An 18,537-nucleotide genomic window follows, 5' to 3' on the forward strand; every position below is an offset into this window, starting at 1 on the left:
CGTGCTATCGGCTGGAATTGAGCTTCCGGGGGGACAGGAGGGCTTGTTTAGCATCAAGAGTGTGTTTCCGGGTTGAGTCCGGGAGGGGGTGGGGGGGTGGGAGGGGGCGGCGTTTCCGGCCGCCGTCGCTGTCCAGGGAGGCTGAGGCCAGAGTGAGCTGTCCGGTTGGGGAGCCCGCATTGCCTTCTTCCTTTTCCTCCTCCCCTGGGTGAGGGGAGCGAAGGTTGGGGCCTCGACCCCATGGACCTGGAGGCGGAGGCTGCCGAGAGCCGGGGCCCCGCTTTGTGGCCTTGAGCCCCGGTAGGTGGCCGGGGGCGGCTGGCTGCCGGGCCGAGGACCACGAGCTCAAGGGAGGGGCAAGCGGGACGGGCTGTTTCTGGGGGTGCGCTGGCCGGGTGTTGGGACCCGGAGGTGGCGCTCCTGGCCCGGCTAGGGCAGCCAGCTGCTTCTGGCTTTGTAGGTGCGGAGCTCGAGTCTCAGGCTGAACCCCGCTTCTTTCGGGCCCGGGCCTGGTCTTGCGGCTCCCTCCATCCCCAGACAGACAGACAGAGTGGCCGCGAGACGCTGCTGGCCTTCTTCCTTCCTAGCCCCTAGCTTCCGTCTCTGGTGTTTGTTCTCCCCATCGGGACAGCAAGTTGATGCTGAATAAGGGGGGCGGGGCTGAGCACTACGTGTAAATTACGATGCGAAACCTGCCTTATTCAGGACTTGGAAATTATGCCCTACCGAGGGGTCCTGTGGTGGCTGCAGTGAGCACAAAGGTGAAATAAAGGAAGTCAAGAGAAAAGACCTCAGGCGAGATTCCAGGAAAGCTTTGCTTTCTTTCCTCTCACCGTGGTTGTGCGCAATCGAAGATAGATGTAGTTGGTGAAGAGTATTAGCTGACTCTCCTTGTGCTTTCTTATCTGATGAACAGACTGGAAGCTAGGAACAAATTGGAAACACGACCTCCCAGAACAATCTGTTCATTTTTCCAGCTATTTGGAAAACAGTGTCTACAAATATAAGCAAAGCTATTCACGGCGGTCTGTTCTGTAACTTTCCCAGATATCTGAGACTTTTTTTTTTAAGAGCTTTATTCTTAATTACTCATACCAGCTGAATAGGCTGTTTCAGACTTGCTCTGTCGTTGTTCAAACATATCTTATCTCTGGGTACATAAATGGAGTTCCACATATGTAGCTGACAGACTGAACTATGATACATCCCCCATCAACCTGAAGCATTAAGTAAACATTACCCCCTGCTCTGTCTGAACAGCTGCTGTAACAGAGTGCTTTTATTTCGGGTGTACTTGTAACGCCCTAAATGCCAGAACTCTTGAAAGCTTTTCTAGATTTTCATTTGTCAAGTATTGTGGAGGTGTGTGTTCTCTCCCTCGGCTGTTTCCCTTTGATTCTATAACAAGCCATTTGGATCTTGGTGATGTGGTGTTGTTCCTGCCTCTGGTCAGCAAACCTTTGACTGGACCCTAGCAGTGATTTGTGCCCTTAGGCAATTGTAGGTTTCAGAGGAATGACTGGTTGGGAGTTCACATGAAAATAACTGCCTCTCTCTCATGCATGGTTTGTGAGACATTGCCCTTCTAATCAGCTTGCTAATCCAGTGGTGTTTATTACTCCCATTTCAAAACCTATTCATTTCTTTTATGCTTCTATCGCCCACCTGCCACACTATTGATGACAGGTGTTGAGTCACCTTGAATTTAAAATCCTTTTGTGGTAGGCAGAAATATGTTGGGTAAGATTCATATGCACACACGTGCACACACACGCACACACACGCACACATGCACACTCATTCATTCCATCTTGGGAGGCTGGAAAAGTTGCAGGATATACTTTCTAACTTAGGCTCCATTTCATAATCTTTTGAGCATGTGTCTGACCTGCACACTTCCTTTCTGCCCCCTGCTCCCTAACATACAATGACAAACCGCTAGAAATAGGAATGGATGGAAGTGAGTGAGAAAGATGAAGTCCTTCAGATGCTTAAGGCTCAGTGAAAGCTTTTTCTTGGGTGGGCTGTACCTCAGTTCTGCAGTTCTGTGTGTGTTTGTCTATTTCCTGGTATTAATCAGTATTGATATCCAACCCATACAGTGCTGGCTGGGGCTGGGGTTGTCAGTCTGTGCCATTTTCCAGATGTGGATGACAGGTGCATATTTAGGACAGAAGATTTTTATTTTTATTTTTATTTATTTATTTTTGACTGCCTTAGGTCTTCGTTGCTGCATGCGGGCTTTCTCTAGTTGCGGCGAGCGGTGGGGCTAGTCTTCATTGCAGTGCGTGGGCTTCTCATTGCAGTGGCTTCTCTTGCTGCGGAGCACGTGCTCTAGGCACGGGCTTCAATAGTTGTGGCAAACAGGCTCAGTAGTTGTGGCGCACAGGCTTAGTTGCTCCACGGCATGTGGGATCTTCCTGGACCAGGGATTGAACCCGAGTCCCCTGCATTGGCAGGCGGATTCTTAACCACTGTGCTGCCAGGGAAGTCCGGGACAGAAGATTTTTTTTTTTTTTTTAAACATTTGTGAGGAAATTGCGGCTTAAGTTTTTTTTTTTAAGTAAATTTATTTACTCATTTATCTATTTTTGCTGTGTTTCTGTGTGAGGGCTTTCTCTAGGTGCAGAGAGCGGGGGCCACTCTTCATTGCGGTGCGCGGGCCTCTCTCTATCGCGGCCTCTCGTTGCGGAGCACAGGCTCCAGACGCGCAGGCTCAGTAGTTGTGGCTCACGGGCCCAGTTGCTCCGCGGCATGTGGGATCCTCCCAGACAAGGGCTCGAACCTGTGTCCCCTGCATTGGCAGGCGGATTCTCAACCACTGCGCCACCAGGGAAGCCCGGGACAGAAGATTTTTAAATTGCTTCTTCAGAACTCAGTCAATCCTCGTAATACTGCCAAGATTTATATAATAATTTATACAATATAGGGAAGTTGTGTAAGAGAGAAGAAACTGATGGAAAGTCATTTTTTCTTCTGGAAGGGACCTAAATCATTCGGTCTCTAGATTATGGAGTAGCCAGCACAATGCCTAGTACAAAATAGGGGCTGTGTAAATCCTTGTTGAATGGCTATATGAATTTAAGTCAGGAATTACTAATGATTCTAAGGATCAGGGAGGTGACATCAAAGTGTAAACTGGATAGATTTTAAAGGTAAGAGTGGTGGGGACAGTAGCAAACTGGAGAGTTCATGCCCTGCCTAAAGACAATCACATTAAAATTTTTTAAAAACATGGCTAGAAAAGCCTTCAGATTAGTTTACCTCTGATGCTCCAAACTCTTCTTTTCATGGGTAAGAAAGCATATTTGTATTGGGCTTCCCTGGTGGCACGGTGGTTGAGAGTCCGCCTGCCGATGCAGGGGACACGGGTTCGTGTCCCGGTCCGGGAAGATCCCACATGCCGCAGAGTGGCTAGGCCCGTGAGCCATGGCCGCTGAGCCTGCGCGTCTGGAGCCTGTGCTCCACAACGGGAGAGGCCACAACAGTGAGAGGCCCGCGTACCGCAAAAAAAAAAAAAAGAAAGAGTATTTGTATAAAGTCACAAAGCTGTTAGTAGCAGAACTGGAACTGAAGTTCAGATCTTTTTTTTCAGTCTGGTACGCTTTCCATTGTTCCACATAGATGATGTTAGATTAGAAAATATGGAATATAAAGTGTTTCAGTTTTACAGTGGATTCATTTCATATCCCTGGCTATGTTTTTATCCTGATCATTTTAGGCTATGCCAAAGCTCAGCTTTGAAGTTTATAGGCAGGTATGAGCAGTGAAAGACAAACTTGAAAACTCCCTTCTCCCTAATCTGTCACACTCTCTAGCACTCTGCATTTCGAGGAATCAATTATTAATTACTTGGCATATAATTTCTTCTTTTTCTGTCTTTCTAGTGGACTGGTTCTGCCTGTCTGGAAGGCCATGGAGAAGCTGGGAATCAAGCCAAGCCGTGCTTCTTGGATTTTATCAGGATTTTGTTGGCAGACATCTGTGAAGTGGTTGAGAAGCTTGTACCTGTTTTATATTTGCTTCTGCTTCAGTGCTCTGTGGCTGTCAACAGGTACCATTTTCTTTATATATTTAAGATTTTTAAAAAAGCGTACTCGGTGTGAGTCTTTCAGTTCCTTTTAAAGACTAGTAGGAGCCAGAAAAGCAACCTGCTAATTGACAGAAGTGGTCATCCTTTAGGTGGACACTTAGTTTGTTGGGTTTATTTGTCTGTTTTGTTTTAAACCAAAATATAAATTGGGTTCTTTCTCTCTTTTTTTTTTTGGCCACTGCCACTCGGCATGTGGGATCCTTAGTTCCCCCACCAGGAATTGAACCCGTGCCCCGTGCAGTGGAAGCATGCAGTCTTAACCACTGGACCGCCAGGGAAGTCCCTGGGTTATTTCTCATAAAGGAGAATTGGCATGATCATTTTGAGATTTGATGAAGATGTAATGAAAAGAAAAAGGTTTCAAAGTTAGAAGGACCTGGATGTTTCTTTCCACTTAATAACTATAAAACATTGAGCAAGTTACCTATTGTCTGTAAGGAAGCATAAGATCTACCTCATAACTTGATTTAAAACATAATATAATTAAAGCGTGTAGTACAATTCTCTGAACATTAGTGATACTTGGCTTTCTTTCCTTTCCTGAAGGAATCTACACTCTATACTTAGAGGGAGAATGTGTTCCTTGCTTTTTCCGTAGAATGGGGTTATGCTGATAGATTTTATAAAGTATGCTTTCCTCCTAGGGATTATTTCACCAGTCTATTACCTCTTGCCAGGAAAAAGTGCCAAAAAGGCTAAATCTCAAAGAATATCCTTTTTTTCTGTCTTTTTTTTCCTTTTCGTTCTTTTGTTGACATTGTACCTTTCAGAGCATGAAATGTGAGGAAACAGCAATTTGAGAATGACTTCTCAGTATGTTGCTGTTCTGGGCAGTGACCAAAAGACTTCTGTTGTAGAGACCACTGTCTGGGACAACTAATCCATCTTTTGCCCCCATAATTAGAAAAGTTTCTGTTGCTTTCCAAAAGGAGTTGGTGGCCATGATCTTGAGAATCAAGTAATTACTGTATTTAACAATTTCAGTAACATCAGCTTTGGGGTTTTTGTTGTTTTGCGGTGGTGGTTGATGATTGCATAATTATAGCAGTGGAAATTGCAGTTGACAGAAAGCTGACCTAAATGTTTTTTACCCAGATGATGCTTTGCTGGGACAGCTAACTATCTCAAGCCAACATTTTATGTAAGATCATTTGAATTAAATAAGTAACTGATTTAGCACCATCAGAGTAGGAAAACCACACTTTTTGAAGTTCACCTACCACATTACCAGACCCCTGGTTGTAAACATTACATGTTCCATTTAATCCTTATGATAACCTGAAAACAGATAGTTTTATTTTGTAGTTAGGAAATTGAGGCCCAGGGAGGCAAAATGACTCGACCAAGGTCATACAGCAAGAACATGACAGAGCCAGGAATCTAAACGCAGCTTTTTCTACTCTAGAGCTCATGCTTTTTTTCTTCTGCTATGCTGCCTTCCAACCACAGGTGATCTTTTGGAGGACCAAAGACAGTTTTTTTGCCCTGAACGAGGATGAGCTTGTTATTTGAGGGATTCTGAGTATAGGGGAGGAAGAAGCATTGCTGAGTGTTTCTGTATTTGCCAAGCTAGTTGGTTAAACATGGCACTGTGGTCTCACTGGGCTATTCTTTAGTATCCCTTGAGCCTGGTGCTTCAAAACAGCACCCTAAGGAACAGATTGAGTATAAAGGTGCAAAGGTGGTATTGGTAGGAGTGGTTCTCATGGGAATTAGATTGTACCAGTTCCATTTTGGAAAAGTTTGGAGCTTTTATTGTGGAAGAACCAAGAGCCATATGTGTTCAAACTGAGGGAACATGCAAGCAATACATGACAGACAGATTTTTTAATGTATTTTAATTTATCAGAGCTCTTTTACATCAGTTTTTTAAAAAACACAGTGTCCTAATAGCAAAAATGAATGAGACATAAGCAGAGTATCATAAGAAATTTAAAATGATTTATAAAACATTAAAAAAAAATGTTCATTCTCGTTACTAACCGAAGAGCTGCAGATTAAGATGAGAAATCCTTTTTAACCTATCATATTGATGAAAATCAAAGTAAAAATATCTAGTGCTGCCAAGGGGTGATGTGGTTGCCCTCCTGTTGTGCTGGAGAGTTTGAACAGAGAACTTTCTGGCATAAATCAAGATCCTTAAAAAGTTCATATTCTTTGACTTAGTAATTCCCCCTTTAGGAATTTACCTCAAGGACATATTTAGATGGTTGTGAATGAGAGCAGTCATCAACACTTACTTATTCTGTGTTGCAAAACATTGCTACAACCTGCCCCACAATAGGAGTGGTGAGATCATGGCATGTCCACATGGTGGAATGTTACCTGACTTAAAATTTCACATTTTAGAAGAGCAAGTACATGGGAAATGCACCTAATGTTAAGCATGAAAAAGCATGATATACAGTTGCATATTCATATTCAAAATTGGTGTCAATTTTGTGAAAAGAAAAAAATATTTTTATGTAATAGAAGGTCTGAGACAAGATATATAACTAAATGTTTATATATTTTTTTGAGTAGTGGAATTATTATCTCTTTATACTTTTCTGTGTTTTCCAGGGTACATGTTAACTCTTTTTATAAGGTGGGGGTAAAACCTATCTGAAGAAGCAACAACAAAACAATAGCAGCAAAAACCTATTGTTGGTAGCCTGAGTCAGTATTTATCTACTCATGAATTTGTTTAGTTTTTATCTGAGCTCTTACATTTTCCCTGATAAAATACTTTCTTGATTGTTTGCTGTTGTCTTTAGCTCATGGATTATAGAAATTATTCCTGAAAAACTAAACAAAACAAAGCAGCTCTCCAATTATCCCCATTCCTGTTTATCACTTAGCAGTTTCTCCATCTTTGGGAGAGTCCCAGGTACCCATTGACTTATGTATAGTGGCCTTATTTTTTATTTCAGCTTTGGGTTCAGTGCTGGAGCCCACTGCTAGGAAGCAGTGATTACAATTTGATAAGAGATGCTCTGTGTTTTCCTTGTGAGCCATTGAATTACTATTTTTCTGTCTAACGTTATTGTTACATGGCTTAAAATAGCATTTTGGACCTGGGGATTATCAGTATCTGGAGAAAAACATGAAGGGACCCCAAGAATTTGGAAATTCCTATTATAGATTGTCAGCTTCTTGAGAGCAGAGATTTTGCCTGTTGCTCACGCCAGCTATTCCTAGCAAGTACCAAGGGCTTGACCTATAGTAGATGCACCATAAAAATATTTGTTGACTGAATAATAAGTTAGCAATAAGGGAATTGTCCTTTGAGAAACGTTAAAATCAACACAGTCTATCATTTGAGAGTTAAAGCTTAAAATGAACACAATCGGGGCAAAGGTATGTGAAGGCACTTTAAAGAGACATAATGCCTTTGAGAACAACAAGATCTGATTAAAACATTCACAGATATTTTAACATCTAAAGAAAGAATGTGTGCATCTGAAGAGTTATATATGGCGCATGCACAGGAGAGGGCCGGAACCAGCGTTGGAACCCTAAACCAAGGAGGGTCATTGAGGCTGATGTACTCCAGAAGCTAACAACTGGCTATGAAAACTTTTACTGTTATTCCTTGCTTCTGGGAAATAGATTACAGAGTTAGTTAATAAGTATTTTGAGTACAGAGAAAAAGTATCCAGTTCAGAACCAATTTTTGAGAACTTATTAGGAGTTTGGTCCTGGGCTAAGCTTGAGGGTAATAAAGATGAGTACAGGGCTCCCCTGGTGGCACAGTGGTTGGGAGTCTGCCTGCCGACGCAGGGGACGCGGGTTCGTGTCCCGGTCCAGGAAGATCCCACATGCTAGGCCTGTGAGCCATGGCCGCTGGGCCTGCGCGTCCGGAGCCTGTGCTCCGCGGCGGGAGAGGCCACAGCGGTGAGAGGCCTGTGTACTGCAAAAAAAATAGATAAATAAAAAATAAAATAAAATAAAATAAAGATGAGTACAACACAGTTCCTGCCCTGGAAGAACTCCCAGTTTAATGAGGGAGATAGATGTATAAATACTCCGATATGGTAAGTGAAAAGACAGAGGGATACCATGCCCTGAGTGCTACTGCAACCAGAGAAGCATTTAGCTTAGAGATGAAGGGGCAGAACTGAAGAATTCTCTGCAGAGAAGCTGATGCCTGAACAGAATTTTGAAGGTTGAATTTGAAGGATTCGAAGGGTATTCCCAGGCAATGGGATTGCAAGAGCAAAAGCACAAAATTATGAAACAGCTTGGTAAATAAAGGAAACTCTATACACAGTTTAGTGCTGCTGAAATACAAAGAGCAAAGCTGGAATGGCAACTCCCGAAGAGGTGGATGGTGGCCAGGTGATGAAGGATCTTGTATGCCATGGAAAGAAGCTTTGATTTTAATCTTTTAAGGCAGATGGTCTACACATTTTCTTGATTATGTACTTATATCCATAAAAAAAGTTGAAGATGTGCCCCAGTTTTTGTTTGTTTATACATTATAATAAGCACCATTGTACTAATGTCTTATGTTTATGACAGATGCCAAAAACAAATATAAATAGTTTTAATATTTTCTTTTCATATCCCAATGATTTGTTTTGTGCACTTCTGGTAAGCAAAAACTCTACTTTGGAGAGAATTGCCTTAGGAAATTGGGAGGTATTGAAAACTTTAAGCAGAAGAGTAATACTGGTAAATTTCTAGAACATTTTTGCTGGAATATGAAAGAATGGTGGGGATGGGAGAAAGATGGAAAGGGGAGGGAGGTCAGGGCTAGAGGTAAGGATATCTGTTAGAAAGCTAATGAAATAGTAGTCCAGGAGAAAATTGATGAGGCTCTGTGTCTTCAAGGAACCTCTCTCTCACTGGAGAGAGTAATTTTACTCAATACAAATCAGTAGATTTAGGGCTAAGTAGATGGGTAGAATTTAGGAGTTCTGTAGTAAGAGATTAGATGAGGTTATTTATTCTTTTAATCGAGATGTCATACCACTATTTAATTCCAGAACAGTTTACTCACCTCCTAAAAGAAACCTCATACCCATTAGCAGTCATTCCCTCTTTCTCCCTCCCCTAGCTTCTGGAAACCACTAATCTACTTTTGGACTCTATGGATTTGCCTATTCTGGACATTTAATATAAATGGATTCATACAATATGTGGCCTTTTATGTCTGGCTTCTTTCACTTAGGGTAGTGTTTTCAAGATTCATTCATGCTGTAACATGTATCAGTACTTCATTCCTTTTCATAACTGAATAATATTTCATTGTATCTATACTTAGGAGTGGAATTGCTGGATCATATGGTAACTCTGTTTAACTTTTTGTTTGCTACAGCTGCTGCACCGTTTTACATTTCCACCAGCAATGTATTAGGGTTCCAATTTCTCCATGTCCTCACCAACACTTGTTACTGTCTGTTTTTTGGTTGTCATAGAGGAGGTTGTTGAAGGTTAGAAGAATCAGGAACGGCTTTGTGAAGGAAATGGGACTTGGCTTGGGCCTAATACATATCCAGTTTGCAGACAGACAAACTGATACGGTTAGAAACAAGGACTGGTCAAACAACCAGATGGGTACAGATTATTTATTTGTTGTATTTTTATTATTATTGCTTATTCATTCAACAAATATGTATTGAGCCAGGCACTGTTCTTTGTGAGGGACCTCTAGCCAGGTTCCTGGCTTAGCCTTCCCAGTCAGGGAAGCTTTCTGAATGAGCAGACCACATTTGCTGTCTCTATTCTCCCACCTCTGTCCTCTTCTGAATCCAGTGAGGTCTGGCTTCTGCCTAAACCTTGGTTTTATCAAGGTAACCAGTGACCTCCCTAGCTTGACACCTTTACTTTTTTTACCTTACTTAACATCCCTGCTGCATTTGACACCTTTGACTACTTTCTTGATACGCCTTCCTCAGTTGCCTTAAGTTACAGCATGCTTTTCTTTGCTCTCCCTTACAGCGGATGCATCGCACTTTCTAATTCTTCCCTCACTTCCTTCTCAGCTTGTCCCTTAAATGTTTTGTTCTTCAGGGTTCTGTTTCTACCCTTTCTTGTCTCACAGTTGTGCGCTCTCCCTGGGCAATCTCATTCTTTCCCATGATTGTAACCTGTGTGCTCACTACTCCCAAGTCTATACGTGTTCATTCACTTCTCTCCTGGGCCCCAGACCACATAGCCACCTGTATGTCACACATCTCCAACTGGATGTCTCCCAGCTACCTCCAACTTAATATATCAAGACTTAACTCACGATCTTTTACCCCTCTTCCTCCTTTATTCCCTGTAGCGGTGCGAAGATCACCTCTACTCATATTCTTAGGTAGAAATCCCTGAAACATCCTATACTCCTTTTTCTCTTCCACATTCAAGTCGCTTTTCATAGAGTGCCATTTCATGTTTCCACAGAGTACTCCATTCCTCTGCCTATGCCATTACCATTCTGTCTGATGTATTCTTTTCTTAAAAAGTAAATTTATTTATTTATTTTTATTTTTGGCTGCGTTGGGTCTTTTTAAATTTTTTTATTTTATTTATTTATATATATATATATATATATATATATATATATTTGTTTTTTGGCTGCGTTGGGTCTTCTTTGCTGGGCACGGGCTTTCTCTAGTTGTGGCAAGCTGGGGCTACCCTTCGTTGCGGTGCGTGGGCTTCTCACTGTGGTGGCTTCTTGTTGCAGAGCACGGGCTCTAGGCGTGTGGGCTTCAGTAGTTGTGGCACGTGGGCTCAGTAGTTGTGGCTCGCGGGCTCTAGAGCGCAGGCTCAGTAGTTGTGGCGTACGGGTTTAGTTGCTCCGCAGCATGTGGGATCTTCCTGGACCAGGGCTCGAGCCCATGTTCCCTTCACTGGCAGGTGGATTCTTAACCACTGTGCCACCAGGGTAGTCCTGGCCGGCGGATTCTTAACCACTGTGCCAACAGGGAAGTCCCTGCCTGATGTTTTCTGATTCAGGTAAGCATAAGCTCCTTTCTGCTGCTTCCCCTGAAGCCTTGATTTGACTTGTTCTTTGGTGTTCTCATAGTGTCTATATATTTCTCTATTATTATGCCGTATTATACTGTGTTGGTTTTAGGCTTTGTGAGGAGAGGTTCAGAGTAGGTTTTGCCCTAGAATGTGGTCTTTACTCCTGAAGGGCTTTCTAGTGTCTGCTGGTCTGTGTTGTTAATGTGATTTCTTCACTTTGGCAGAGCAGGAATTCTAAAATGCTCCTACCCTACCCCAGCACTGCTTGACCTCTAGTGATTCTGTTTCCTTCTCATCGATGTAACATCTAGTATGTGACAAACCTGTGCCTTTATGTCCCAGCCCTCAGCCTTTTGGGATCCCCTCTTTTCACAGCTCCTTCTCCAGTGTCCTGCCACTCAAATTCTAGCCAGATTCAGATCTCTGCTCCTTGGGCTTGGTGAGAACCCTCTGTTCTGTTTGGGTTCCAGCTTTCTGTGCTGTGGTTGAGAAGCTGTCCCTTAAAAGAGAACTGGGCAGTTATGGGGCTCACTTCAAATTTCCTTTCTCCCAGAGATTGTAATCTTGCACTGACTATTATATTCTTATGGAAAACAATTGTCTTAAGTATTCTGTCCAGTTTCGTAGTTATTTATGGTAGATTGTGAGTCTGGTACCAGATACTCCATCATGGCTGGGAGCAGAAGTCTGCTATGGTTACTTGCTTATGTGTCTACTTCATGAAACTGTTTTACTCATACCTAACATAGCATGTAGTAGGTAGCATGTTACATACCTAACATATAGCATGTAGTAGGTAGCAATAAAGGTTTGTTGGGTTAACCTAAAGATAACGCTAGAAATAGGACCACCTTGGAATATACATGTTAAGGAGAAACAATCTTTCACACTCTGTTTTTCAGTATTGGCCAATTAAGTGGGCACTTCATTTCCCAGGAAGGTAATTTTTGTTCTTTTTTTCCCACCTTTCTCTGACTCTCTCCGTGAATGGAAGAGCGATTTTTCTGTTTGGTGATATTGGAAAAGAATTCTGTTGTGTGGAATGGCTAGTCTTCAGGATTTTCATGTATTTTCACCCTGCCATGCTCTAACTGGTCTGCCCATGCCAAGACAGCCTGCATTTGTCCAATTGGTAAGTTTAATTCAGTGTAGGAAAGTATTAGGAAGCCCATTTGTGATTGTACATCTAAGTTATGTTCTCCAGTCACCTTACACTTATAAAGATGATATTCTGGTCTCCATCTACCTCTAACTGCTAGGTTTTATTTTTTTAATTAGTCCTAAACTCTGGATGGGAGAGATTAATTATCACCCTCAGCCCCCACAGAGACTGCAGATGGGACAGAGACAGCTTCTAGCTTAGCAAGAGGTCTTTCTCCACTAGTTGCCATTCTCATTTTGTTCTTATAACTGCTTGCATTTGCCCCTGGCAGACAGAAGGCACCTGAACTCACTTTCTTCGTTTGCCCCCACCTTTTAGTTGTACTTTGAGGGCTGTAGCCCCTGTTGTACCAGTAAGACCAAGTGGTATCTTTTGTCGTTGAAGAGAATAATATATTTTGAACATGCATCGGTCTTATCTTTAGGAGAAAAGCATTTTCCAGAGAGTTTTTGGGTGGCATTATATCCCTGCTCTTCTTTTATCTGCTGGGCAGCTCATTTAAGGTGGATGACTAATGGAATACACCTCATAGTGATGAGCCTCCAGCAGGAACTTTCTCCTGCCAAACTGTCCTGTATTCTTAACTACATTGCACTACAGGAAGGTAATAAATTATTAATCCTAAATCTGTCTCCTCAGATTGTGATAATGACTTGAGTACATCGCAGCTGGGGGAGGTAGAGTTTTCTGGTCGTTAACATAAACCGTGCAAGCTTTTTGATTCTGAATTTGAGCTAGCATTGAGCAAGTCTATGGGATCTTTTTATATCACAATTTAATTGACTTCGGTAAGACCAATCAGGATTATCTAAAGTTAGCTTCTCTCCCAATGAAATGAAGTAATTGTCTCTTGCTTAAATACTCTTCAGTAAAAGATAATCATCGTAAGTCTTTCTCTCTAGCTAGGAAAACTATAATTTTGGTGGGTTCTTTTTGCCCTTTAGAAACATTATGCAAACACAGACTTATTTCCTAACTTGTGTGATAAAGTGAAGAGGGTTAAGAAAATGGCATAATTGGGCAGTAAATCCAGTTCAATTTAAAAGCTGCCTTAAATTGACTCTCCTTAGGAATTCCTCACAGAGGAAATAATACAGTAGTGGAGGAATTTATAAAAACAGAATAATTGCAGGACCAAAGCAAGGCCTTGGTCCAGACATTGTGTGGAATCAGTGGAATCAGCAGGACCATGATCAAGACTATGTGTGTGGTTACTCTTTGGACACCTGTTCTCAGGTGAGTAGTATTGAAGAGTTTGGATTAAAATGCACAGCTCTTGGTTTGAGGGCCTGCCCTTTGAACTTTCTTTCTGATCCTCCATCCAAGAGCTTCCGTAAGAAAAGTCAGCCTGTGTGGTTAAGATCCTTTAACCACTTTTGATTCCAGACACTACCGGATATGTTTTAGAGAGAAGTTGTAAGAATTGGTCTTGATCACCTACCTAGTTCATCAACTGAGCAAGAAACAGGAGGCAGTGTGGCCAAGAGCACGGAGCATGGACTCAGGAGTCAGACAGGCCTGTATCTGAGTCCTGGTTCTATTATATACTGGGTGGTATTACTGAAACCCACCTTTCATCAGGTTCCTCATCTACAAAACAAGAATGACAGTACCTCTGATAGGATTGTTACGAAGATTAAATGAGACGTTCACACAAAGTGCTTAGCCTACTCCCAGGTGCATAAATAACAATTCAGCAAATGTTAGTAGTAGTCATTATGATGTGATGTCATAAAATCTTGTTTGGTTAGACTCTTGTCTTATCCCAAGATGACCCCGTAGGCAGTAGGTTTGAGGTCTCTGCTGGCTTCTTAAACCTCTGTCCAGTGGGATGTCAATCCCCACATTTTTTTAAAGTATACTGTAGGCAGCTGGCCCTTCTGCATTGTCAGGAGAAGTAGGCCTCCATTCAGGCCTGAGGTTGGTTGAAGCCCATGACAGCGTGGGCTGTGTTGTGCATTTCCTGTAATTGTAACATGCCACTAAGGAGCATGACTGCTTGTCGGCTACTTGTTTCCTCCCTCAGCCAGGGATACTTTTCCTCTGGAAGAGGACTTTGTTCTGCTGCCATGACACCATCTGGCCCTCAGCCCTGGTTCACTTCCCCCAACGCTGATGATATGCCCATGTTTGGCAGACTCTTGTGCTAGGCCAGATTGGCTTTGCCTTTTAGTCAGGGCAGTGTTTTGCCTGGGGCTACTCCAATAGCAGTTTTTGGATTTAATGTCAGAAGTAGCTTGCATGGTTAGTTCCTTCCTTCAAAATGTATTTATTGGGTGCCTGCTATCTTAGGCATTAGAAATGCAGTGGTAAGACAGACATGGTCTCTTCCCTCTTGGAGCTTGCAGTCTAGTGATTCCTTAGCCATTACTAGGGAACAGAAGTTCTCTTCAAAAGGGATGATGTTACTGGTGTCAAGGTTCCCTTCAAAGAGGCTGAGAGTCTCAAGGTAATTCAGTGACAGGAGAGACCCAGTTTTACTTGCAGAATCCTAAGAGACTAGGGAATTTGATGTCTCAAGCTGGTCTCAATAGAGTAACCATCTGCTAAGAATTATGTAGGTGAGTCCCCTGTCTATTAATGCAGTGTATCCAGCTTTCCTTTCAATCCAGCCCACTCTTGCCACCATTAATAACCCACATCCCTGAATAAGCAGCGAGGGTGGTTATCTGGAGATTTGGAAAAAGTGCGACAGCTGCAGCCCTTGCCCCAATTTGGAAGTATATGTGTGTCCTCTGGTGATTTCATGGCTATTAGATATACCCAGCCAGTCAGCTCTTGAAACTCTTTTTTGCATCAGGTTTGTTACTTTAGGCCCTCAGGTGAACAGTTCCAGTGCAAGGCAAGCACCAAATTATATAAATTTGGAACTTATCTGGTCAATCACAAAAGGAGGCTGTAAAATACCCTGAGATGAGATGGAATTATGAATGTCCCTGAATGATGAGTTAACTGTCACAGGCGCTGTTCTAGGAGAAACAAAAGCAGAGAGGAATGCTGGCCAAGGCCTATCCAGCTCCACCAACTGCAGACTCTGCCCCTGAAGATGGACGCCTAGTGTAGCTCATCCCATTTCTCCTTTTAAAACTCTCCCAGCAAATGACAGGATTTTTAGGAATGCTTTCTTTCTTCCAACTGGCTTAAACGTTATGCTTTGATTCTAATCGAGCCGCAATTTAAAGTAAATGCTTATGGATTCTCTCACTTTTAGGTAAAAAAGGGAATCACTCGTATTACTAGATGTGGGAGATGGGAAGTTTATATTGATTTGATTTTACTTCTGTACTCTAATTTCAGATTTAGGTTTAAAATTTTAAAGGGGGCTTCCCTGGTGGCGCAGTGCTTGAGAGTCCGCCTGCCGTTGCAGGAGACGCGGGTTCGTGCCCCGTTTCGGGAGGATCCCACATGCCGCGGAGCGGCTGGGCCCGTGAGCCGTGGCCGCTGAGCCTGCGCGTCCGGAGCCTGTGCTCCGCAAATGGGAGAGGCCACAACAGTGAGAGGCCCGCATAACGCAAGAAAAAAATAAATAAATAAATAAAATTTTAAAGGGACTGCCATTCTGCCTATTAAGAAAGGGCTCCTCTGGTTTTTTTGTTTGTTTGTTTGTTTTGTTTTTTATACAACTCAGTGCTTATTGTCCTTAACTGTGGGCAACCTGAGTCAGCTGGAAGCTTATGGAAGTAGGCCGGGTAGAATGAATGAGTCTTAATCAGAATAAATGAAGCAACCTTGTAGAGAGAAGCTGAAGAGCTAGGTTCCACCTGAGAAAGTTGCATCCTGCTGGGTCAGTCTGTGGCTTTTGGCCTGAAGGAAAACAGCCCCCTGTGCTGAAGCAGTGCCAAGCTTCTCTTCTACCTGTGCATTCTACTGCTTCCGTCTCTCTGGCTGCTCTAGCTTGCTTCCTCCCTCCCTCCCTCCCTCCCTCCCTTCCTCTTTAACCCTTTCTTTTTTGATTTTAAAAGTCACACATGCTTAATGTAGAAAGTTTAGGAAACGATTATTTCAGATAGAAATAACTACATCCTGCGAATCCCATTGCCAGAGACGACCACTGTGACCCTGAGGCTGTAGTTCCAGGTGTATCGCTGGGGAACTTGTGTTTGTGAGAGCTTGCTCGCTCTGCTCAGTTACTGGAGGCCGCCATGGCACCAGCCATCTCTGGACCTGGTAGAAGGGAGATTTTCTGTTCTTGCAAAGGCCTTGTCGCAGCCTGACAGAGGCTCCTGGCTCTTCCTGTCTAACTGCTTGGTTTTCAAAATTGCTCTCAGCTGTGCTCCCCAGAGTATGTGTATAAGCTGCACCCTGACATTTCTCATAATGCACTTTTGAAATAATGGGGTGAATTTTCATATTACCCCTTCTCAGAAAGGTTTAAGGGAGGGCTTGACCTCTAAGCTCAAGTAAGTAGATCTTGAGCAAGGTTATTTGCCCAGGATAGTCAGGCCGGAAGGGAAGGTTTTCTGGCTTTTCCACGGAGACTTTCGCTGACGAGCATACCCTTCTTTCCTTCCCCAAGCTGTTTTGATTGAGCTCTTCCGCCCCCACTCCTTTGTGTCTCACGTGGCGGCGGCTGCCTCTGTCAGGAGGGAGGGAGAGGCAAAGAATGAAGGCCCTCTGTGTGTGGTGTGTCTTTAGGGGTTTCTCTGTGTGCCTTTGCGGGGTGTGTGTATGTGTGTGTGAGAGAGAGAGAGACAGCGAGACCAGGCGCATTTGGGCATCCTTGTTGCCCTGCCTAGAATTAATGTCACTTTTAAGCAGCAGAGAAATATTGCCGTTTTGCAGGTGAGGATAAGGAAAGGCCAGTTTCTCTGTGGCTAGACAGAGTCTGTACTAGATAATTGGATAGTAAGGAATGTTTGTTGACCGTTTTGCCAAGATTTTTATTTCTGTCACACATTCTGTGGAATGTGTGAATTACAATCAACTTGAAGATGGAAGTATAGGAGAAAGAACGATGTGTGTGTGTGTGTGTGTGTGTGTGTGTGTGTGTGTGCGCGTGCGTGCATGTGTGTACATGTCATAAAAATGAAGTTATTGAAAGCCACACATCTGCAGTAAATAAACCAAACAGTGCCAAATTATCTGAATGTCAGTGCTAGGCTATGTTGATGACTAACTAGATTACAATTTTCTAATATTTGTGATCTCTGGTGCTTTATATGTGTGGTCATATTCAGTGCCTTAAAATATGCTTACCGCATTTTTAATACCTTCTCTAGGATGCTTAATTCAAATCACTTAATGATAATTAGTATCTAGGTGTTATGTACATACAATTCCTGTCAACAAGGACTGTCCCTGGCTAAATAAAACCCAGTTCCTGCCATCAGAGTGTTCACACTATGGAGGCAGAGATAGATGTAGAAACATAAAAAAGCATGATAAATTCCACGATGTGTTATGGGAGCACAAAGAGTGGGGCAGGGAAGAGCTGAACCCTACTCTATAGCAGGCTGGTGAGACAAGTAATATTCTAATCCCTTTGAACTTCCTTCTCTTGGATTCATTTCAAGTGGTTTTTAACCTGCAGAGCTCTTTCATTTCTTTATCACAGAGGGAGGGGTGGAGAGAAGAGTATATACAGCTCTGTAAAGTCTAGAGAATAAGAGCCCTAAGAAAATTTTATTTTTATTTCTGTACAGATACAGATTGGCTTTGATTTAATTTGAATAAACTGGCTCTTAAAAATTCTAAGAATACTAACTACTCGTACAGTTTTGCTTTCATTTACACACAGATGAGAAAGCATCTGTAGCTCTGCATTTTATTTGTTATAAGCAAAAAGTGGTATGAGATATTTAAGTATCTGAAGCTTGGTTGTATTGAGTCCTCGCATGTCCCAGTTCAGCCCACTGCAGGTTTTTTTTTTTTTTTTTTATGAGACTTACATAATACTCCAAAAAGAGATTTTTAATGGATAAATTGACATAAAATTTTCCTCTATTGGCCATATCTGCTGAAGTAACACTTCATGGTTTGCTATATTATTTCCTTATTTCTTCTCAAGCTTACTGCTGTTTTATTTAATTTACATATCTCTGCTTCAGCCCTCTAAATGACCTTCTCTTTAGAAACAACAAAACCAGCCAGCAAAAAAAAAAAGAAAAGGAAAGGAAAGAAAAGAAAACCAAAAAAAAAAGAATACCCCACCAAAAACCCAAAAAACCTTCTCCCGAAACAAAAGGTTTGTTTCTCCCGAAACAAAAGGTTTCAAGGTTTATTGTGTGGATTTACAAAGAAGGTTGGTGTGATTGTGAATGCAAATAATTTATCAGCCCTGCAGTCAGAGACAGGAATCAACTGCAGGTTCTTTTTTTTTTTTTTTTTTTTTTTTTTTTTTTTT

General features: G+C 42.5%; 1 protein-coding gene across 1 annotated transcript in view; it reads left to right on the forward strand.

Moving 5' to 3' along the window:
* Nucleotides 1-3,915: 3,915 nt before the first annotated feature.
* Nucleotides 3,916-18,537, forward strand: part of KIAA0319L (KIAA0319 like) — a 107,933-nt gene continuing 93,311 nt past the window's right edge. The window contains exon 1 of the mRNA XM_007453841.1: nucleotides 3,916-4,054. Within this exon, the coding sequence (XP_007453903.1) occupies nucleotides 3,916-4,054 (139 nt within the window). The remainder of the gene's footprint in view (nucleotides 4,055-18,537) is intronic.

The sequence above is a fragment of the Lipotes vexillifer genome, unplaced genomic scaffold (genome assembly GCF_000442215.2).
Source record: "Lipotes vexillifer unplaced genomic scaffold, Lipotes_vexillifer_v1.1 scaffold213, whole genome shotgun sequence".
NCBI classification, from domain to species: domain Eukaryota; kingdom Metazoa; phylum Chordata; class Mammalia; order Artiodactyla; family Lipotidae; genus Lipotes; species Lipotes vexillifer.